We start from the raw sequence: 24,681 nt of genomic DNA, 5'->3' as shown, positions 1-24,681 counted from the left end.
TAGGATTTTTTTTTTGGTGAAAAAAAAACATCACCAAAAAAGTTAATGTATTACATCTCTGTACAGCACATATGAATCATTGTCATAATCTTCTTTTCTCTCCTTTTTCTTCCTTGTGAATACTGACATGACTGCTATACAATGCATGTATTTATATAAAAAAACAAACATTTCTTCTATGTTTTTTCTTCATCCAAAGTAACATTTTCTGTGTTTGACACGTCATTTTAGCTTAAATAATTGTCTGTGTCAAATAAAAACATTCACATTCTTCTGCCTTAAAATTGTATACAAAATATAACATAATTTAAATACTGTCTCTATTTGTGCTGGTTTCTGTAACTGACAACAATAATATTAAAATAGAGACGCACAGGTTGAAAAAGCTGGAAGGCAGTTTCAACAAGCGTGAAGGTTAAAGGTCAAAGGTTATATTCTTAGGTACTGTACAATAGATTTAAGGCTAGCGGAGTTCTTTCTAGGGTGAGGTCATCGGTGACAGCGTTGTCATGGTTACACACTGGGGGACTATCTATAATGACTGACATGTCATGATCACCTTAGTAACAGGTATCCGACCGAAAGGTCACAAGGTCATTCATGCACTCTTTCAAAACCAAGAGTTCTTTTTACTGTCATTTTACCTGTACTGGTCGACAAGATTGTTTGATTGTTAAAAAATGTTTTATCTTTATGTCAAGGTGGCCCCCGGAACAGGTGACACTCTCTAAGTAGCAGGTGATACAACTCTTGGTCAAGTCATAAGAATCTCCAGCACAATTACTTGAGGCGAATCTTCACAAAAAAAGACAACTGTTTCAAACAGATAGTGAAGATGCAGTGAATGGTCCACTGAAAATACACTGGGCAAATAATCTAATCAATGAAAAAATGTCAAAATATACGAGTTCCAACGACAAAAATTCAGTTGAATTCCCAGTTTAAACTTGTGAAGTTGTTGCTATAGCAACAGAAATATGACATACGTCAATGGGTCCAGATTTTTTTGAATAGAAATAATGGCATCAAGATTGTATAAATGTACACATACATTGCTTAGCAACAGAAAGTAATACATAAATAGAGTTATCCCTAGAAATCTATAGAATTATTAATCATAATCATAGATGATTGCTAGGTTTTTTTGTCTTTTGCTATTACATTCATTACAAGCTCTATTCAGATTTCTCTATTACATTAAATTGTTTAGATTTTCTTGATTTTAGCATCACTCGGAAATATTTTATATTTTTTCCACATCAACATTAAATATGAAACATAACTGACATATCTCTGATTATCAGAACATTTTGTTGTCAGATATTATATAAAATATAAGTTCTCTTGCAGTGATCACAGTTTGTATTGCTATGAGCATTCCACGGAAGTATTGGATGACTGGTTTTGTGCTGCAGCAGCCGCCGCTGCCAAGGCCTGTGCTTGTGCTGCAATGGCTTGTGCTGTGAAGACACAAAAAAAGAAATTTAATATTAACATTAGAATGAATACATCAAGACCTTTATCATCTCATATGACACAATTTGATGAAAAAAAGAGTCAATATTCTACCACTAAACAATGGATGGTCAATAATTTTCATATGATATTTTTTGGCAATCACGCTTGGTTTTAGTGATGTACATTATTAAATGATTCTATAACTGAAAGTTTACAAAAAATGCCTTTATTTCCTGGAGTGGCTTTCCCCTTTAATGTGTACACTAATAATGAGATAGAATAAACACATGTCGAAGACTCTAGAAGTGAATAAATTCATGTATTAATTTTACCTTCTCTTTCTTTCCGTCTCAGTCTTTTTCGTCTTCTATCAATACTTGCTACTTCAGCCTTTAATGCCATATATATCTTGCGTAATTCAGATAATTGCTGTTGAATGACTGCTATCCTTTCCTCTGCACAATCAATATGGTTTAAATCTAGAAATACAAAGTTAACACAGTTATTTTCAACTACTTTTACGATTCCCCTCACCTTCCAGCATTTCTTCCAATCGTCAAACACATCAAAACAGAGTTTCAAACAGTGAGCTTTTTAATAAGGAACTTGAAATCCAAACTGAGCATGCTCAGATGCAAGCCTATGGGATTATCTGTAGTTATCATACTACCAAATTTGGAGTTATCGATAGAATAAACCTCCTACAATGGTCAGGGTAACCATGACTAGATTCAATGTAACACAATTGTTTACAATACTGATTGATTCATATTTAACATATTTCCCAAGATGCACCATTCAGGATATTCAAGATGGCGGGTTTGCAAGTTCCCTATTGGTCCATCATCTTGATTCCTCAAGGCATAATGACTACAATATCTAGTGCTCCGTCATCTGCCTTGAAGGAATGAGATTGAAACTCATTTATCTGTCAGACAAAGACCTTCAAATGAAACTCATGACCACAAAGTTACATGTCTTTTGAATATGATTTAATGACTAAAAACATACCTATAACAAAGTTCCACTTTGATTGTCTTGGTGACCTTGGCTGTGGCGACCTTGACCTGTGATTTGGACTACTTGGCTTGCCGTTACTTGAACTTGATGATGAGGCAGTTGTTGTATTCGATGATGAGGCAGTAGAGACAGAGACATTGTCCCTTGATTGTACAGCACCAATTTTCAACGCACTTTCAGTCGGAGCGGATTCATCACTGTCGCTACTATTGGCAGGCTTCTCCCTCGTACTGTCTCGCCTCGTTCTACTACTCGCAGCTCTTTTGCGACCATGTCTCCGCCGCTTGTTAGGGGTGGTTTCTTCTGTTGTTGAGTCTCTGTGCCTCTTTCGAGTTGTAGGCTCTGCTTCGTTGCTACTGTTACTTTCAGCATTTGAAGCGTTGTTGCTGTTGTTACCACTATTGCTTGGTGCCGGTACGGGAGTGCTTTGAAGTGCGAGTGAATTAGGTGAAGCTGTGACAGACATTGGTTGTGTGCTTGCTACATTGTCTACTTCTATACTAGATTCACTGTCACTTTTACCTTCTTCTTGCTTGGACTTAGGATTACTAATTGTAGTAGTTTCAACTTGTGAAATATTTTGTGTTGGGTTTTCTGGAGTAGCTGGTGGTGTATTGAGCAAAGATCTACTAGTGTTAGTGTCTGTTTTATCTTCCTCTACGGTCTTGTTGCTCTGTGTAACTGGTGACTCCCGACCACAGTCTGATTTGCTGGTCTCCTCAACACTGGACTGGACTGAGCTTCGTTCTGCATCGGCAATTTCACACGTTTGAGGCACTTTCACAGCTGGTTGTTCCACCTTTTCTTGGACGACTTGATCGACAACGGTATCTTGTTTTTGTTCTGGCTCTTTCTCTTCTGTTTTTTCTACAACTGGTTCAATCTTAACTTTTTCTTGTACTTTGTCTTTCTCCTTCACCTCAGGCTCCTCTGTCTCAATTTTTAAATCTTGTTTCTTTTCTTCTGTTTTCCTACTTCCCCTTTTCCGTGCTTTCTTCCTTTCAGGTTTATCACAACTATCTTCCTTATCTGTTTTCTCTTTCTCGTTCTTTACTTGTTCAACTTCTTTTTCAAGTTTGCTCTCTTTACAAGAGTCAGAGTCCTTTGAAGGTGTATCTTTATCTTTCTCTTTTTTCAAATCACTGTTCCTTTTTGTACTTTCTTTTTTCTCACTGTGCTCTTTCTCTTTTTTCGTTTTTGTCTCTGCAGTTTTCCGTTCTTTCCGTCCCCTCCCCTTTCCGGTTTCTTTCTTCTCTTCTTTGACCTTGTTTTCCGTTGGAGGAGGGGTTTTCTCTTTTTTAACTTGTTCAACTACCACAGGTGATGGTACGGCTTCTTCTTTTTCCTCTTTGACTTCTTCCTTTTCAGGTGTTGTTTCTCTTTTTGTTACAGTTTTAACGATTTCTTTTGGGACCTCTTTTTCTTCCTCCTTATTTACCTTGTCTTTTGCAATGTCACTAACATCGTCTTTTTCTTCTGGCTCACTTTCAGAATCTGTAAGATTAAAAATGACAGTCCATCAAATTCATACTTTCATACCAAAAAGAAAGGAGATTTCAACGATACAGCTAACAAAGCAGCTCTTGTATTTATCATTGGTCAATTTGCTCACTCAATAACGATCCCATCCAGTCTTCTGGACTTCATCAAAACACTGATATTTTTCTGGACTTCATCAAAACACTGATATTTTGCTAACCATATGCAATTACATCAAATAGAACTATTGTCCTTGTTTTTACAGCTACTAGTGGCTTTACTACCAAATTAGAGAGGGTATGGGGTTTCAATTAGGCTGTACGATGTGTTTCACATTTAACACATCTTGTCACAAATTAAACAAATATAATTGAGATTCTGGATAGAGTGCATGCATGTAATTAATGTTACATTTTATCTCACTGTGAACACAAATAAACAGTTTTGTGTTTGAATCTTCCATGTGTCATCTGACAGTGATGTTGATTTGTGTTCACAGTGAGATAAAATGTATCATTTTATGCTTGTGTGTGCTATCAGTGTCTGTATTTTGTTTTATGTAATTCATAACAAAAATAGTCGAGATGTCAAAAAAAAACCCCAATATGACGTCTAATTGAAACTGTATAGTCTCTCCAGTTTGGTAGTATTAAACAGTCCAAAATACAGCTTTTTCAACTAATATCTTTACATTATAAGGAGTCTTACCACTGCTTTCAATTTTCTGTCTTGGTTCAGCAAGCCCGGAACTCCTCCTACTTCTTGTTTTAACTGTAAAATGAACAGAAGGGAAGTAAAGTACTGAACCACAGTAATATAGTATAATGTGAGTGGACGAGTAGGATCACTGTCATCTGTAACTAAAACTTCAAATAGACTCGTGATGATGCAAATACACACACACTACTGCTAAGTATGGAGGCTTTCTCCTGGTAGCAATGTTACACAGTACTATTGACTTAGTTGGAAACTAAGAAATTGGGCAAAACTGACAAGGTGTTGGATTCATCACAAAATTATATATTATAAATAAAACATATCTTCATTTTTTTCCCCATTATGGATTACTTTACCAGGTATTTTTACTCATCGATATTCAATGTCATGATGTACAATTGGTGAATTAATAATAGTATCTATATAACACACCTATTGTGAATCTGGCTGTACACATGTGATAACCAACACAATATGAGATTACCTGGAAGTGTAGTACTGCACTTTTGGCTGAAGTTAAATATCGATGGATTTCAAATGTGTACACCAAGAATTGTAACACATGTAAAAAACCATTGCCTATCATGGTACTAAAACTATGGTAGTACTTGAGATTGTCCGACTTCTTACCTTCAAGTCCATTTGCAAATGGAGATTCTGAAAGACTGTTTCTGTCAGAGCGTGTCACACGAGTTTTCACTTGTCCAGGTGAGGATGCCACTGGTGATTTCGCTCTATTGTTACCACTGCGTGGTGTGGATGGTTGGCTAGCAGATTTCAATGGACGGCCACGTTTTGCTTTCACTTTTTCCTTTCCTTTTTCCTTGTCCTTATCCTTTTCTTTCTCTTTTTCCTTTTCTTTCTCTTTTTCCTTCTCCTTTTCTTTCTCGGGACTTTTTTCCGGTGTTTTAGTTTCTACTATCTCTTTTGTTTTCACATCTTCTTTCTCAGGTTCCTTCTCCTTTTCAACCTGTTTGGACTTGGTCGGTGTTTTACCCTTCAGTTTCTTTGGGGTTGGTGTTGGCGTTGGTGTCGGTGTTGGTGTTTCCTTTTCTTTTTCTTTGGGTTGTTCCAATGACCTGACAATGCGATCTCTGTTTATCCATTCATCATAACGGATATTCCATCCATTATAGTGTACATAGTACATAATATTCTTGTCTTCAACCTCCAGGTCTACAATCTGAAACAAAATGAGACATCAAATCATTATTGGGATTGTCAACCCCTGGCTTTCTACATCGTCCAACCATGACACTGTAGATGCTCTTGTACGATTACATTACTTTAAATGGAGTGCAGGAAATAGTTTATAATTAATACTTTACTGGACTCTGGATATCTCTAATTGTGAAAATTCCAACAGCACTTCTATAATTTCACATGACCACTTTATTCCTAATAGTGAAAAAATTGTGTTGTCTTCAGAGTGAAATAGCAAGTCAGGTTACAACATTACTGCTTACAATTGACATCCATCAAAGCCTCCAGCTTGGATTGTTTCAAAACAAAACTGAAGACTTATTTGTCCACCAAAGCCTATGGTGTGCTTCAGCCAATGAGTTCTACTAAACAGAAAATTGCTCTACAAATTGGTGCTCTAGAAATTTGATTGATTACATCAGTATTACCATTTCCGTCAGTGTTCAGTATTTCTGCGAAGGTTGGAGAACCATACTATAGGGATGCATTGAGGAGGGTTTTGGATGGGGAGGCGTTGGGATGAGAGTGAGGAGGGTAATTTCATTAGATCAAGCATCAGATATCAGTAGGGTTAAGTTCATACAAGTGTGTACAGCAAAGTGCTCTATTTCAAATTTCCTATTACATGTTGACTACAGAGGGTGACACTCACAAAATTAACAGTGCTAACACTGACAAGTCTTGTTCATGCAGTTGTACATGACAGCAAATTACAACCTGCACATACTTCACAATATAATTCTACTAGTTGTATGTACACTAACTAACCTTGGCTTCGTATACTTTCTGATTGCGTCCTCTGCCATACTTGACTTTGATCTTCTCCCCAATGTTGTAAGTTGTGCTTTTATCAGTACCTTCACTGTCATCATCACTGCCTTCACCACTACGAATGTCAAACAGAAGTAAACAATATGAAAATCATGACATGCTGTACACTAACTTGACATGGCTATTTCTGATGACTAGAGTGTCAAACTTGAAAAAAAAAAATCATACAAATTAGCATTTATACTCACAGACAAATTAAAAAAAAATATGGATCCAACATCTTTTGAAAATGATGTTATCTTAAGTAAGCTTATTGAGTATGTGAACAGTTCTGATGGATTTTCTGGCTTCAAAGGTATTGCTGGTAAACTAAATGTATAGGTCTGAAATTATTCCTACAACAAACTTACATAAACATAGACCATATAGACAATTAACCTGGATAACTATTCATGCAAAGTAGATGACTGAATGACCACAAGCCAGTATAACTGACAATGTGTGTACAATATTGCAGGTACTATCAAACTAGAGTGACCATAGCATTTCAATTTGGCTGTACGACATTTCAACATTTTTAAACAATGTTTTTTGATGTTGTTATGGATTACACAACAAAAATGCAAGCACTGATAACATACACACACCTGAAATGTTACATTTGATCTCACTGTGAACATGAAGAAACAGTTTTGTGTTTGGATCCTCCTTGTTTTATCTGACAGTGATGATTTATGTTCACAGAGAGTTAAAATGTATCATTTTATGTGTGCACATGCTATCAGAGTCTGCAGTTTGTTTTATGTCATTTCTGACAAAAAATCATGTGGGAGACAAAAAAAAACATTGTGCCACATATATTGAAACTCTATAGTCATTCTGATTTGGTAGTCACTTTTGTTTTAAACTAAGTCCCCATTTTATTTACATATAAACACTATTCAGTAATAGTAATACTTACGTCTGGTCTTTCATATCTTCATCTTCCATTTCCATTGCTTTCAACTGTTCTTGTTTCATTATTTCATCTTTAACTTTTTTCTTCTTACTTTCTTTCTCTTTGTCTTTTTGTTTATCTCGGTCTCTCTCCTGTTCATCCTTCATCTCTTTCTCTCTCTCTTTTTCCCTTTCCTTTTCTCTCTCCTTCTCTTCCCTTTCCCTTTCAAGTTCTCTTTCTCTCTCTTGTTCTCTTTCCCTCTCTCGCTCTTCTTTCTTTGGGTCTGGTTTCCTGCCAGGCTAAGATTGGGAAAAGTGGCAAAACACAAAAGCATGTCAGTTACAATAACTTACATCTTGACAGTTTACCGAATGATTGATGGCATGGTAGGACATATACACTGTTGACCTTTGACTTATATACACTGTTGACTTTGGACTTCTAGTCATGAATGCAAATATACAACACAAATGCATGTGCCCATCCATCCATCCATCCACACACATGCATCCATCCATCCATTCATCCACACATACATATACATAATATATATGACATACATACATACATACATGCATACATACATACATACATACATACCAGTGTGTCCTCTAAGCCAATTTGATGTGCCACTGGTGTACACAATTTCTAGTGACACACAAACATTTGGTGTTCCCTTATCACTTGCAACGTGGTGACTCACAAGAAATGCCAGTTTTTCTCATTTTGACTCAAAATTTGGCTATCATCCGTGGGCACACTGCAGAGATACATAGAATACATACATAGATAGACATACATATACATACACATACAGACAGATAGACAGACAGACCTAGCATTGGAGAATTCAACTGTCTACATGGGCTGTAATTAGCTCCTAGTCACTTTAGTCAATACATAGAAGCTATACAGATTCCACAACATACAGAACCAAAACAATGACAACTCTCTCACCTTTTTCTTCACTTTCACATCCTCTTCTTCTGAGTCCCTAGTAAAAGTACTGATTCTTTTCATAGCCTTAGGTTTCTGTTGTCTCAACCTACTGCTGCTATACCGCCTTGTCACATTGAAGCTGGTTCCAAGCTTCCGGCAGTGGTCCTCAAATGCATCCAAATATCTGCAAATATGACATACAAAACATTAATAAATCATTCTAAAATCACCAATTTCTAACACTACAAATCTGTCATGGTGTACCAACAGTCTTCCAACATGAAATGTATTGGTTCTCCGATATCATTATCCAAACTAATTGTAGAAAACAAAATTTCAGTCAGGATTTCTGACAAAGCTTATATCTTGGAAAATGGATGAGATAATGCTGTGACCTCTCTCTGTCAATCAGCCAACTACTTTCATATCTTAACAGAAACATGTGGCAGAACTCAGTGTAAATAGTAAGAATGTGTATTCTGCCTAGTGGAATTGTTTGTACATAAAAAAAACAAGAAACAGGACTCCGCATGAACAATGTTGTAGTAGTTTGTGACTGAAAATACATGATTCCATCTCAGGTTATATCACCCCCCCCCCCCCCCCCCCCCCCCGACACAGTCTATCACAGCAGTTATGTCTATGCATACTCACTTTTTATAAGCAGCCTTGATGTTGTATGAAGCAGCTGAGTTGAGTACTGGAATGCCCATTTTAGTATAAATAGTTCGCCATTTCTGAGTCTCTGTCACTTTTTTCCTTCCTCCCATTTCTTGTACAAGTTTATAAAGTTTATAAAGATTGAGATCTCTGTAACCTAACACTGGTGGCTTGTTGATTGGAGTGCCTGTAAACACAACAATGGTTATATCAATGTCAAAATAACTATCTTAAAATCAATCAGAATTAGAATCAATACCTCAAAGAAACCAATACTGGTAAATAATCACCAGAAGAAGAGGGCGAAACAATTTAGTGGAACCTCAGTACTAAAACTGAAGCTATTAATCTTTCGCACTTGGCTTGTACCTGCTTGCAGTCAGGTCCTCAAAATAATTTATCAGTGAAGTGTGTGTGTGTGTGTGTGTGTGTGTTCGTGCGTGCATGTTTCAGTTACTACCATAATTGCTTGACCGTCACATCACTATTCAAGCCTAATTGACACCTTTCCCTACCAATGGGATTGTATGATGAGGGAAGCACAGGGTGCAGGGAAAGAAAACTCAATGTTGTCTTACCTCTTTCCTCCATAAATTTATACAACTCCGCCAACCACCTGTCTTTCTCTTCATCGTATTCATCATCAGAATCCTCATCCTCATCCTCATCCTCATCATCATCTTCTCCGTCTTCATCACTGTCAGTGTCATCTTTCTTCTTTCGTAGCAGATTAGCGTCCCAGGTAGGTGGCAGTTCACCAGTATCTTGAAAAGCTATGGATTTCTCAATGGCTGTAGTATGAGAATACGTCAATTACATTTTAATGTCACGTGATATTATTCCATTGGATCATAACAAACAGATGGTAAGCTTTGAGATCAATGGTTGAATATATTTCTTACCAAGATGAAAATGCACAATCCTTCAACAAAATTATTGCCTTCACATACCATTACACAGAAACTTGAGGCACTAAATACACAACCCTGTTCTGAGGGTCAACTTGTATATTTCATTTGGTCTACAAGAACAGACATACCAGTTCAACATACTTCCTCTACACACTTTAACATTGATGGTTCAAAGGTATTTGATAACAATTCATTGACACAATTGGAAATTACTGGCATAAAATTCCCAGGAAACAAGACATTTTTTGGACTCTGTAAATACAAATATTTTAGTGACAGAACACAGTTTCAGGTTGCTATTTAATTTCAAAAGTGATCATTTCATAACATCTCCGTGGAAATCATTAGAAGTATTTGAAATGTATATTACTGCCTTACCAGGTTTAAGTCCAGCATCTGCCTTGGACAATGTGTGCTCTTTTTGGATAAATTCTCTCAGATCTTTTTTGGAAACACTATGGCTGTAAGAAAAGGAAGAAATGAACAACACTGTAGTAGAAGGTCACATGTCTGACATTGAAACAGACAAGACGACAGTCAACAACGCTCTCAATTTTTTTACCATTGTCAGATTTATCCGGTCTGGTTGATTTTGCTACTAGCAGTCATGGAGTGATGGGGTAAGCTATGAAATGGGCAACATTGTAATAACTAGCGTACATTTCATCCAACCATTTTTATCCATGTGATTTTCTTCACTTGGTGTAACACTGGTTTCTTTCAGTCTAACTTTTTGACATGTAGAGATCAATGTTTATCTACAGTCACCAGTACAGCATGAAATGTACAACACAATGAAATGTACAGCATGAAATGTACAACACAATGAAATGTACAGCATGAAATGTACAACACAATGAAAATGTAGGACACAATGAAATGTACAGCATGAAAATGTACCACACAATGAAATGTACAGCATGAAATGTACCACACAATGAAATGTACAGCATGAAATGTACAACACAATGAAAAGTACAGCATGAAATGTACCACACAATGAAATGTACCACACAATGAAATGTACAGCATGAAATGTACCACACAATGAAATGTACCACACAATGAAATGTACAGCATGAAATGTACCACACAATGAAATGTACAGCATGAAATTTACCACACAATGAAATGTACCACACAATGAAATGTACAGCATGAAATGTACCACACAATGAAATGTACAGCATGAAATGTACAACACAATGAAAAGTACAGCATGAAATGTACAACACAATGAAATACAACAATATTCAGGTTAACTTACTATTTTCCGTCTTTGAAAGACCTGACTATGATGTGGTCTTTTCCTTTGACTTCAACATCTTGTACTCTATGTGGATGCACCCACTGTCAAGAGACACACAAAAATAGACAATGGTTATTAACTATAAATATTCATTCATGTCTGGACAGGAAGGATGTTTGATGAAAGGGAATACAAACTGATGCAATCATACCACTGGTAAATAAGTGTTCATTTTTCTTCACAAGAACATTTGTATTTTGTAAATTGAGTTGATGAAATAGAATCTTGCAATCTATTTTCGGCTTTCAGCATAATCCACAACAAATGAACGTAACTTGATGCAAACATACAAATTAAGTGGCAAGTGAGTGAAAAAAAATAGTGCACGGCAGGTATTGGCTTCATAATATTATGTTCCATGGCATGATTGATATCCAATAACGCTTACCAATGCTGGGTACCAACTTGTCTTTCTCTTATCATTGGTTTCCACGACAACCACTTGGCCAACATTATCAAATTGTGGAATGGAACGTTTTCTCTTTGGCGACTCTATTTCTGATCCGTCGTCATCATCATCGTCGTCATCACTCCTGCTATATTTGAAAAGACAAAAGAGAAGCAAAACAAGATCAATGTAAAAATCTTCTATTCAAAGAAATGAAGTGGCTACCACTAAAACACTAACTGTTCCCCCATTCATGATTTAAAACAGCTATTCATTCTCAGGTACATTTCACAACTTGACAAGCAATGTACTTTATATGTATACTTGTATGAGAAGTCTTACAACACAGCCTAGAGCCTTGATCTACAAATACTGCATAATATCTCCAATAAATATACCTTCCCCATCAAAATGAAGTGTTTTTGTTAAAGGCCAGTACAGAAGTAATATCTACTAAATGTTAACAATTATAACACAAGGTATATAAACCTATCATATTAATTTTACATGACACCCCGACCCCCCCCCCCCTCCTCAAGACAACACTGGTTTTGTCATAACTGCATGTTAGCAAATATAGAAAAAAGGTTACATTTGTCTGCTACATGCCTTCATCAAAATAGAGCAGTGAGTGAGAGCTTGTCATTGTCACATGCCTTCATCAAAATAGAGCAGTGAGTGTGAGCTTGTCATTGTCACTAGTAGTAAGTACACCTTTATCAATTTAGCATAATTTTCACTATGACTGAGCAGCACTTAATTATCTGACAAAATTCCATTTGTAATTTCTAGCTTTCATTTATACATCATCAATCGAGCTGTTCACATCTTTGTCAAAGTTGTATCAGGACAGTACTTTCATGCAGTGGTATTTCAAATGGAAGATTAACATTGACCTCTCCAAAGGACATCTTTAGTACTATTTTAGTATAATCTGATACCTCAGTAAAATGGTACATTAATATTTTGCGAGTACAAATATTCTGTTCAATTTCTCCTTCTGTACACAAGGCTCCTTTCCGACTGTATAATTTCCCACAACCATATATATACAAGTATGTTTGCAATAGCCTTGGTTGGATGGGATGGAATGTCAATAATGGAACTCTAGGCCATGGCAATGGTCCTACCCCACTGACAACCTTGAACCAACAAGTTGGAACATGACACACAACACACATAATATTTGTCAAGGAGAGCTCAAAGTCTGTTCTTAGCTCACCAGGAATATGGACTAGCTCTCCGTCTCTTTCGACTCTTCTTCCCTTCTCTCATGACTGGAGTGCCAAAGTTCTCAGGATCAGTAAGGGGTAGATGATCCAAGGTCTAAACAAAGGAAAGAAGAAGACTCTGTTAAAATATACAAACTGACTAATATTGTTAATTTGTCACAGCACTAACATAGATCAAGAAATTTAAAAATATCTCTACCACAAAATGCCTATTCACCAAGTAGTATAATACTGGAGCATATACAGAATCAATTCTAAATTCTTATTTTTTTTTTAAATATTCAAGGCAATATTTTGCTAGCAACAGAAGCAGTAAGCATCCTTAGTCACTTACCTCACTCTCATTGAAATGTCTTTCTCCTTGAAGACACAAAGCTGTTCTTCTAAGAGTTCTTTCATCACCGTCATCAAAAACTGCACAACAAAAATCACACAAAAAAAAGATTGTCAATTACGTTTTAGCAACTACTTGGAAATTATGGTAAGAGTCTCAATAGTCATAATATATATAATCATCAATTGTGCTTGCCAAATTTCTAACGTTTGATGGAAAATGTGAGAAATTTACATAGTATTTCTATTTGATACAACATAATCGATTGTATTCACGGATGTTGGCGTAACTACATTGTAAGGCCAGCAAAAAATTAAAAGCTGATCAACGGGCAACCTAGCCCATCACATTGGGTAAGGAGGTCAATATTTTTTTTTTACAATGTTGGACAGGGATGTAAAATCTCTGTATGGCAACCGATTTCTATCAATTCTACAATTCGGAAGTGTACATAATCTATGTATGAGGATATGTTGCCCATTAAAAAAAAAAAAAAAAAAAAATTAAGAACTGAAATGCCAAAAATATGGTTGAACAGCTTTTAAAATTTTTTTCTGGCCTTAAGAGATTTTCAGAGGACAGTGGGCCTTAACTGTCATGCACTGAAGCAGTAATAATTTCATCTGAGAAACAGTCAGCAACAATCATTATATCTGCATGACGCTGTATACATATAAAATAACCCAACCCTGGATTCTTAGTCTTCTTAGACTTTTACGGAGAAAAATTTGACACACACATCAAAATTATGTGATGATGTAGAATATACAATGCAAAAATTGTAATTTGTTTTCAGTCTTCTGTATTTCCTAATATACATGAAAACAAATTAAAGTAATTTTATTTCAAATTCTGAATCTTAGCTTATCTTTAATATATTACATGCTTGAACATATCTTACACAATTTTGACAAAATCTATGTTTTTTGAGACAGTATAAAACCACTATAACGATGAAAAATTATGTAAAAATCTGAATGTTACAGAATAATAACTAAGTTATGACGATACAAAATATACAGTCGATTTCAACCAAATTCCTGTATGATAAGTAAGAGAATGTTAGCCAGTCTGATAAAAGGATTACAGAAATATACACTATGTGTGTATCATATGGGGAATTAATGTTTACATTAGCATATGTTTTCATGTTGGCAACAGATGGTGAGATGAGACATTTTACCTTAAGAGTATCCTGACAATATCAGTAGCTATAAAGCTGGCTGCAAAATATCCCCCTTCTACTATAAGAATTGATTTGTGCTGGGTGCAATGGTCATTGATAGAACATGACAAACATGTAGCACACATACATACATACATACATACATACAGACACACACACACACACTGTTCACTGACACAGTGACAGACACAGACACACACTCCTCAGTAATACATAACTCACCAACAGTATATGAACTGGCATCAGTCAACTTAGTGATCGTGCCTTCCATAAATGACCCATCCAGGTGCTTGGCCTCCACTTGTAAACCAATCTACAACCAAAAACAAAATTCACATGAAAACAGGGGTTGATATTATTAGAAGGGTGTCGTATGTGAGCTCAGACCTTTGGAACCAGCATGGTTTTACAAAGTCAATGCCATCTGCCTCTCTCAGTATTAGCAGTAAATACTCTATTTTTTGCTGTAAAAGTGTATGGACATTTTGAATTGATGATGACATTTAAAAGTGTCTGTATATTGCATCATGATCACACATATCAATGAATTCACATAATGGAAGGAGTTTCTCAGATATTGACAGGTCCTTTCCTGCCCATTTACCATGGTGATGAGATGCACAAATGATTTCATGAAAAAACATATTGACATTTAAATGTCAACTGCATAACTTGTTAGTAGACAAATTATACTATCTGCTATCACAGCGAACAGTGTTGGCCAATTTTCAAACAAATATGATATCTACATTCAACAACTCCCTGGGTTATAAAAATATGTTTCAGCGATATTACTTCTACATCAACTGTAGAGTTAAACTGTTTGTGGAAGTACAAGAATAAAACACACACATGTAACACTTCTTAACAGATAGAAAATAGTCTATATGTCACAAGTACATGTAACACACACATGCAACATTTATATATATATATATATATATATATATATATATATATATATACATAGTGAATTAAATTTGGTTCCACAAAGCCTTTGATCACAAAAAAGACAACTTCATCTGTGACAGATTAATTTCTTCATTGTTGACGTTTCTCATTTAACTCAGTTATTACTCCACATTCATCCTTTCACACGTGTTTGTAAATGACAATGGAATTACAGATCACTTGGAATTCATGGCAACATGTGTCAGACTGGCTTTTCAGAACTACCCTGCCTATGTGGAGTGTTTTATGAGAAGAATTAGCCAATTATATACTGATGGAGAAATAGCTGACAGGATTTCTATGTACATGTACAGATATACAGCTAATCTTTTTATTGCTCTTTTGATCAATATGGTCGAATCGGCCAACTTTTGCAGTGGTCTATAAGCAAATATTGTTACAGATACACTATCCTTTTAAAAAAAAAGAAAGAAAAAAAAGTAAAATTAAATAATTCTTATAGTCTACAATTCATATCACAAAGATTCACTCACTTGTGGCATTCAAACTTTTATACACATTATTACATAAATTTGCTACGGTGTATTAGGACAAAAAATCAAGTGACCTGTCATTTGGAATAACTGCACTGTGATGGCTTTGAAGTAAATTAAAGGAAGTTAATGAATACTGTACATTCTTTGTACATAAAGTGGATAAACACAACATGAAAACTGTGTTATATGAATTCAATCTATTAGTTTTTATTAGGCTTCATAAAAAAAATTGAGTGGTTCCAATTACACTCAATTTTAGAATAGGTGAGATAGGTAGATTTTTTATTTTTTATTTTATTATTCATGTGTGAGTGTCTAGTTCAGGTTTTCCATTGTTTTCCAAATGGTCTCAGTTCAGGTAGTTATGTTTGCCATTGTTTTCCATATGGTCTCAGTGTTATTTATTTCTTCCTATCAGATGTACAGCCATTACAGATTGGAAGAACAGTTTATATTGTCTTTTTAAGCCGGTTTTCACATCCACTATTTCTAGTGAGACTTCACAATTTTTGCGATTTTGTTATTTTTTCTTGAATATATGAAAAAAAGGTTTAGGGTTGGCTGTGAAAAACAAGGTGGGAGTCAGGTAACTGGAACCATACAATTATTTTTTAGGCCTTAACAAGGGACATGGCCAACTTGATATGCGATTTCATCGAAATTTTAAATACATACGTGAAACTCATTTTATCATTTGTATGTTGATTTTTGCCCTGAAAAGTACATAAAACACAAAAATGTACCCATGTACAGTGTCGCATTGACAGGTTTACATGTCAATTTTATACGATCCTGGTGTCAACATTTGACACTTTTTGGGTGTTCCCAACAAAGTACATCAAGTAATTTATTTGGTTTGACTAACTGCCATGTTTCAGATCTTCTGATTAGTAGTGGTGATCAAACATCTTTCAGGAAGTACAAGAACATGTAATTCCTCACATGTAAAAAAATAACACAGAAAAATTTTCAAATCTAGCCCATGTCCCTTTAATGAAAACCCTGGTTTTTTTTTTAATCAAAACAAAAAGACACATATAACATCATGCTGTGTATAACTACTTAGTTCTGACCAATAGTGATAATTGTTTATACCAGCTGTCAGTATTTCTATTGAGTCAACTTAACAGCTGATACAATTAATGGATGTCAAATAGTTTCTCCACGATGAAAATCTACACCGATTATAAAATTGTACATGATCACCGGTAATAGCAACATGTACCTGGTAGTTTTCATTTTACTAAACAGTACACAGAAATCACTGAGCACAATTTTGAAATCTGTGCATTAGGGTTGACCCTAATACTATCAAGTAATCACTGAGTGCATGTCTCAAGATGTAGTCTTAAACATATCCTTTTGTAAAGTTTTATGTTCAAACATTTCCCTTCCTAACCCTACGTGTATGTAACTTATGGGTGTAATTAACACAGATTTACACGAAACCATGCTTTTATAGGGTGAAAGGACTTCACAGCTATGAAAGTGGTTGTTTGACTTGTCCTAATTGGGGCTTGAATTTAACTTCTAGATTTAGCCAGGTGAACTGTTCTGTTGAGTTCTATTGGTCTAAACGACTACTAGTACCACCATTATACATTTGGTAGTCTAGATACAATTTTTAGTAGTCTATGTGTCCTGGACTACTGCTAATTTGGTAGTCTAGATACAATGTTTAGTAGTCTATGTGCCATGGACTACTGCTAATTTGGTAGTCTAGATACAATGTTTAGTAGTCTATGTGCACTGGACTACTGCTAATTTGGTAGTCTAGATACAATGTTTAGTAGTCTATGTGTCCTGGACTACTGCTAATTTGGTAGTCTAGATACAATGTTTAGTAGTCTATGTGCCATGGACTACTGCTAATTTGGTAGTCTAGATACAATGTTTAGTAGTCTATGTGCCATGGACTACTGCTAATTGGGTAGTCTACATACAATGTTTAGTAGTCTATGTGTCCTGGACTACTGCTAATTTGGTAGTCTAGATACAATGTTTAGTAGTCTATGTGCCATGGACTACTGCTAATTTGGTAGTCTAGATACAATGTTTAGTAGTCTATGTGCCATGGACTACTGCTAATTGGGTAGTCTACATACAATGTTTAGTAGTCTATGTGTCCTGGACTACTGCTAATTTGGTAGTCTAGATACAATGTTTAGTAGTCTATGTGCCATGGACTACTGCTAATTTGGTAGTCTAGATATAATGTTTAGTAGTCTATGTGCCATGGACTACTGCTAATTTGGTAGTCTAGATATAATGTTTAGTAGTCTATGTTATGGACTACTGCTAATTTGGTATCTACATGTAGATACAATGTTTAGTAGTCTATGCTATGAACTACTGCTAATTTGGTAGTCTAGATATAATGTTTAGTAATCTATGTTATGGACTACTGCTAATTTGGTAGTCGAGATATAATATTTAGTAGTCTATGTTATGGACTACTGCTAATTTGGTAGTCTAGATATAATATTTAGTAGTCTATGTTATGGACTACTGCTAATTTGGTAGTCTAGATATAATATTTAGTAGTCTATGTTATGGACTACTGCTAATTTGGTAGTCTAGATATAATATTTAGTAGTCTATGTTATGGACTACTGCTAATTTGGTAGTCTAGATATAATATTTAGTAGTCTATGTTATGGACTACTGCTAATTTGGTAGTCTAGATATAATATTTAGTAGTCTATGTTATGGACTACTGCTAATTTGGTAGTCTAGATATAATATTTAGTAGTCTATGTTATGGACTACTGCTAATTTGGTAGTCTAGATATAATATTTAGTAGTCTATGTTATGGACTACTGCTAATTTGGTAGTCTAGATATAATATTTAGTAGTCTATGTTATGGACTACTGCTAATTTGGTAGTCTAGATATAATGTTTAGTAATCTATGTTATGGACTACTGCTAATTTGGTAGTCGAGATATAATATTTAGTAGTCTATGTTATGGACTACTGCTAATTTGGTAGTCTAGATATAATGTTTAGTAATCTATGTTATGGACTACTGCTAATTTGGTAGTCTAGATACAATATTTAGTAGTCTATGTTATGAACTACTGCTAATTTGGTAGTCTAGATATAATGTTTAGTAGTCTAGGAACCCCTGGACTACTGCTAAATTTCAGCCCTGGATCAAAATGCACTTTGGCCAAAAGAATTGACACTAACAGTATCTTATTCCACACAGAGCAGAAACACAGTTTAAAACATTCAATGAAATTACTGCATGTTAAAAAGAAAATTACATGTTCATTTAAAATTCAACAGTAAACCAAAAACCATCAGCATACTGAAAATCCAGTTTACACAGAATCAACTCCCTTTCTCAGAACAGCCTGACGTTAGTTGAAACATAATCAGAAACCTCTAGAAGGGATAATGAAGGAGAATCAATACACTAATGATTTAGGGTCAATTATCGCTAATTATGTCTGTCAGAAGTTACTCAAGTCTCCTAAGTGACTGTACTTCAGTCTTCTGCAAAGATTTTTGACAAGAGGATATTTTATAAATGTTACTACGGCGTTCGTATTTTCAAAGAAATCTTGATTACCAATTATTTGTGGATTAACCAAACTAAATATAAATATCAAAATGCTACTTGAGAAGTAATCATTTCAAAATTGTTTGGTTTGATTGATGAATATATGACATACAATAATACTTCCTTTTTGTATTTTCATATACGTTTGAAAACTTAACTTTGAGCCCAATTTTAACAATCTTTTCTACGAACAAAACGTGTTGATGAAAGAAACTGGAAATAGAGTAATGTGCATTATATAGGAAAATACAACCTACATGTACATCATTAGGCCACTGTCACAGCTGTTAGCTACATGTATGTCTGTGGTCTGTAATGATGACAAATAACTAGAGATCTGCATAACAGAAGACATGATTGTTATGGTAATTTGCTACAATTGTTTTAAATGAATGATAGAAATGAACCAATAACCCTCGAGAAATGTGGTGATCACACTATTTAGGAGATGTCAAAACATTTACACGCAGACAGAAATCAACGTTTCATCCTTTGTTTCTGACAAATGGGGTCAGTAGATATGTAAACAATTACTCCCTGAAATGTGAGAAAAGAGAAACCACTCCTTACTGATCATTTTCGTTCCTAATTCAATGTACATAATGTCTGTGAAATGTACAAGAAGCGTAAGACTGGCTTGATGAAACTAAATTTTGGCAAGGTGTGACTGATTTTTGCCTTTTTTCATAAACATCTCGGATATATTTTTCATCTTCTATCTATCTCACCAGCGGCGGACTTAAAAGAAATTGGCAACATATATATATATATGACAAAGTATCTGTGTTAGGCAAGAAATGGCTAGATTTTGATAACTAACCATGGAGGTCAAAGGTCAATATCGTTTTAAAAAACCTATCATAGGGGGTAGACACTTGAATGAAGTCTCTATGAATTAGTTTTTGATTTATGCCCTAAATATTGATTTCTAACTAGAAATATGATCACCACGCAGTAAACTTTGTATGTGTTACAAAACAAAGTGGTATGCACATATGGTGTCCCATATTACATGTCACATTTGTGCCAAGTTGGATTGAAATTGGATATTGCATGTAGGACAGGAACCCACTGTAAAACTTACTAATAGTCCCCCTCTTCGAGACTAATTAACTAAACGTTCATCAGAAATGATGTATCAAGATGTTACATATCTGCTGTTTTATCAGAAGTTCTGATAAAACATCAGAGCAAGCGTACACCTTTCAAATTCACAGTTTCCCCAACGAATGTAATCAGACGAATGACAACTAGGTGCAAGGAACAGATAACTATATATATCACATTGCATGTCTCTCAAATTTACACTACAACAACCAACTCTACCTCTAAAAGGTCATTACAATAAATCTGTTCCCGTAAACTGTCAGAAGTTGTCAGTTTCAATTGAATATGTCAAGCTTGCCACTGAAACAGAACATATCCTATTGAAAAGGTAAACATCTATTATTACTATTCATCAAGAATTGTGCCTATTCCTGATGGAGGAAGACATCCATTGTTCTATACGGTGAATTTCTGACAAACAGGAAAGGAAGCTAGGACCTAACTAAAGTGGGCAATGACCAAATTCTGTTTCTTTATAGTATAACTCTATTTGGCATGACAAGCCCATACGCCTGTCACTGTATGGCAGCCTGAATACAGTCAGATCTGAGATATAGCTCTGACAAATGTAAGAAACTCTTGTAAAACTTAGGAATGTGGTACATGTACTGCGATAATGGCTACAAAAAAGTAGTGGAGTGGTAACTTCATGCATGTCCATCATTATAATGGTTTGTGTTTACCTTCTTTTTATAGAGAGCCGTGTAGAAAAGACAAATAGATGGAAAAGTAACACCACTTTGCGCTGAAAATGCTGAAAACCAACGTCACTATCTTAATGGCGATAGGGCATTGACGATGTAAAGTAACACAGAATGTTCAAAAGATGTAAAGTGTACTTACCCGAAGTGGTCCCTTGACTTGGTCATCTGTTACCACAGCAGTAGAACCATCTTTAAAGTTCACCTTGAGAAAAGAAAAACAATGCTAAGACATGTCTCAAAGGATAAACAACATTGTTGTGAAAAATACAACCCACTTTCTTGGCAATGTTTCAAGTTCTGTATAACAGCTCTAGCCATACCTAGTAGGGGATGTAACTGTAAAAAGAACATTATTACTTTTTGGGGTCATTTTCAAAGAAATAGTATACGATCGAGTTATGATGCAGCTGTAAAAGCTAGACATTTTAGCAATTAATCCATACTTACGCATACATGGTCCTTCTCAATCTCTCATCAGGAATACATGTAGAATATGAATGAAAAAGTTGGTTTGATGCTGTGATCAATGTAACACAGGATCAACACTCTTTATCGATGTGTCCTGATACTGGATGTGGGGTACCATTGCTACCAATAGAGTTATCTGCCTTTCTATGTGATAGTATCCTTACCTTGCATTTGACAAGTTTCTTTGCCGATTTAACCTTGGCCTCACAGAATGCTCCCCTGTACTTGGCACTGACATCCGTTCCTACCGTCAGGTATGGTGGCTCGTGACCCATTCCAATTGCAGCCTGTGAAAGTAGATGGAAGTAATGATATTACAACTGTTGTGATAAAGCCTATATACGCTTATGAACTATTGTGAGTTTGAAAGATTTCTGTTAAGGTGACAGTGACATACATTTAAATGTCAAGTTATGCAAAAACTATATGGGGGACAAGTCAAAAAGAAATAAGACGCACAGAAGTATGTGAGTGCAATAGGTCTTTTCTCTTGCCAACTTTCAACAGCTGTGACAAAATGATCACAGGGTTTGAAAATCGACAATGAGTTTGTATATATCAGCATTATGTTCAGACAAATTGGTGCATTTCTGGTTGTTGGTGAAACCAAACAAATGTCTCCCTTTGCGAATTCACTAAAATGACTAAAAACATGTTTATTTAAACAGAATTCTGAGGATAGCTCACGACTGTTTGGTCTTGATGGGTGTTGTGTGGGTTTAAAGTCTCAAAATGTACGAATATGATAATGAAATACAAGCCAGACATTTCTTTTCCCCCATTTGTAATTTCATGTCTGTCAGTGTGACACAAAGTCAAATGGACTGGCCTCTCATTACAGACCACACTATACCTTGTCAATCACCAAGCCATGATACTCTGTCTGAGAGCTAGAATTTAATCAATATGAGATGAAAGTTGGTCTCTGATAACAATATACACGGTTTTTCATTCAAATACCATCGCAAAACAATCTTATATTTGTCATGATGAAGCAATATATTCCAACACCCTTTCAGACTCCTCTGGCAGACGTGAGAGAAAAGCCGTTGGAAGATAGATCTCCATGGATAAAACTGATTCAAATTCACCACATCACTTGAAAAACACACTGTCTTCAAGTACACAGTGTATCTCTCTTAAATTTCCACTGAAATTCACGTAACGAAACGGAACATGTCTGGAAAACAGACCCCAGCTGATGAAAACAGGTCAATTTCAGACAACTTGTACGAGTCATCAAATCACCGCGGTGAAGTAAGACGGCGATAATTTACTTACCATGGTGACAAAACATAAGATATTTACACCAGCAAGACTGGTATATATAGGCTACCTTCACAAGGTATTAAGACTCTCTCCGACGACGATCCTGGGTAATTTCTGTGGAATTTTCACGTTCATACACAGGTGGAATTGCCTGCTTTGGATCAGAGTTTGCTTGTGTGGGAACAACAACTTGCTATGGGGGGTCCTGAGCGTTGATTGGCCGCTGGTCACGTGTCAAGTTTACTCTATTTAAAAGTTAAAGGTGTGCGGCAAAGTGCACTGATTTGTGTTCTTAATTTTTAGCCGACTATCGACAAAAAATATAGTTCCATACTTTTATAACGGCTTTAGTTATATTTTACAGAAATTTCCTTGAATTCTATAAGTCACCAGTCTTGATATGATGGGACGGTTAAACATGTACAGTCAAACCCCAACCTTTTTCAGAATGGTCAAATCAGAATACCCACAATTCATTAGTACATAATTCTTGCACATGCGTATTTTGGTTCCCCAAGTGAAAAATGGCGGCGTTGTAGAAGGAAGAGCATGGGGGTCGACGAGTTTGTGTATATTGAAATGCCAGGTAATCATGCAACAAAGCTCGATCGATTGTCCATGGTAAAAATATTTTGATTGTCTAGGAGAAGTTCTTAGCACGATAATGTGAAAGTGACCATTCTATGGCCACGAAATAATTTCTTGGAATATGGTCACTCATGAATATTAATGAGCCAGCTGATGTGATTCATTTGATATTTATTTATTCTCCCTGGAACGTGTGCATGTAACTGTCAAAGTACAGTGACTCACACATTACATGTAACAGTTCGCTCGAGTTCTACAGACTACCATAATCACACCTTCACACTCGAGATGTCGTACAAAATTTTTAAAGTGAAATATTCAATAAAATGTATTTTAATGAATTTCATTATTCATTTATTCAAATTATTGAGTAGTCTGGAAATTGGAATAATGATATTGATATTTGATAAACTAGGGCAGGTTCATTGATGCCTGGTTACACTTAGCTGCAATAATTGTAGCTTTGTTTTTATTTACAATTCTTTTTAAAATTTAATTTGTATATTTTATTTTGTGTGACTCAACATTGTTCGTTTTACTGTTTATTATATTATGCGGTGTGCAAAGAAAAACAAAGCTACAATTCTATAAACGAACGTGGCCAATCTAAAATCTCTTGACAATTATTCTCATGGTTTTCTCATAAAGAGTCAATTCCCTAGCTTCAATACCAAATTCACTACATAAGTACTCGAAACAGTCCATTTTCTGTTCAAAACCAATAAATACTAGGAACCGCTCCATCTGAGTCCTACTTGGCATCCATTACGATGTCATTCATTATGTCGTTCTAGTACATGAAGCATGCACAGTATTAGTCAACGTGTCCACTGAATTCAAAAAAGTTAGCTGAAACATAAACAACTCAAAAATGATGGATTGGTTGATGTTAAAAATGAAAAAAAAAGGTATAAAACCGGAGTACCTGTTGGTGATACTGCCATTTCATAATCATACTTTAACTGTCTGAATGACTTAGAAATGA

General features: G+C 35.4%; 2 protein-coding genes across 4 annotated transcripts in view; both read right to left on the bottom strand.

Moving 5' to 3' along the window:
- The window catches only part of LOC144453769 (visual system homeobox 2-like), a 3,072-nt gene extending 2,943 nt beyond the window's left edge, over window positions 1–129 (bottom strand). The window contains 1 exon segment of the mRNA XM_078145119.1: window positions 55–129. Within this exon segment, the coding sequence (XP_078001245.1) occupies window positions 55–129 (75 nt within the window).
- LOC144447738 (uncharacterized) lies at window positions 7–23,284 on the bottom strand. 3 transcript variants are annotated; one of them, XM_078137821.1, is made up of 19 exons: window positions 23,121–23,284; window positions 22,004–22,126; window positions 21,511–21,573; window positions 14,767–14,857; window positions 13,359–13,438; window positions 13,015–13,118; window positions 11,793–11,940; window positions 11,363–11,445; window positions 10,474–10,556; window positions 9,763–9,975; window positions 9,179–9,371; window positions 8,543–8,708; window positions 7,610–7,884; window positions 6,646–6,763; window positions 5,305–5,857; window positions 4,666–4,728; window positions 2,470–3,972; window positions 1,791–1,937; window positions 7–1,460 (listed from the first exon to the last, which is right to left on the bottom strand). In XM_078137821.1, the coding sequence occupies exons 1-19, from the start codon at window positions 23,121–23,123 to the stop codon at window positions 1,369–1,371; spliced, it is 4,101 nt and encodes a 1,366-aa protein (XP_077993947.1). In that variant the 5' UTR covers window positions 23,124–23,284; the 3' UTR covers window positions 7–1,368. The 3 variants fall into 3 exon arrangements, with proteins under 3 accessions (XP_077993947.1, XP_077993962.1, XP_077993955.1); XM_078137836.1 differs by having other exon boundaries at window positions 7–1,454; XM_078137829.1 differs by having other exon boundaries at window positions 11,793–11,937.
- Window positions 23,285–24,681: the final 1,397 nt, after the last annotated feature.

This window comes from Glandiceps talaboti, chromosome 2 (assembly GCF_964340395.1).
Source record: "Glandiceps talaboti chromosome 2, keGlaTala1.1, whole genome shotgun sequence".
NCBI classification, from domain to species: Eukaryota; Metazoa; Hemichordata; class Enteropneusta; family Spengelidae; genus Glandiceps; species Glandiceps talaboti.
Note: the sequence above shows the minus strand (reverse complement) of the source record. Positions and strands in the feature narration are given on the sequence as shown.

Excerpts from the sequence above, each read along its gene's own strand:
- LOC144447738 (XM_078137821.1), bottom strand. Across the intron at positions 14,858-21,510 it reads AAGTCAAGGGACCACTTCGG|ATTGGTTTACAAGTGGAGGC; the intron begins GTAAGTACACTT and ends TTTTGGTTGTAG. Across the intron at positions 7,885-8,542 it reads ATGTGAAAGTGAAGAAAAAG|CCTGGCAGGAAACCAGACCC; the intron begins GTGAGAGAGTTG and ends TCCCAATCTTAG.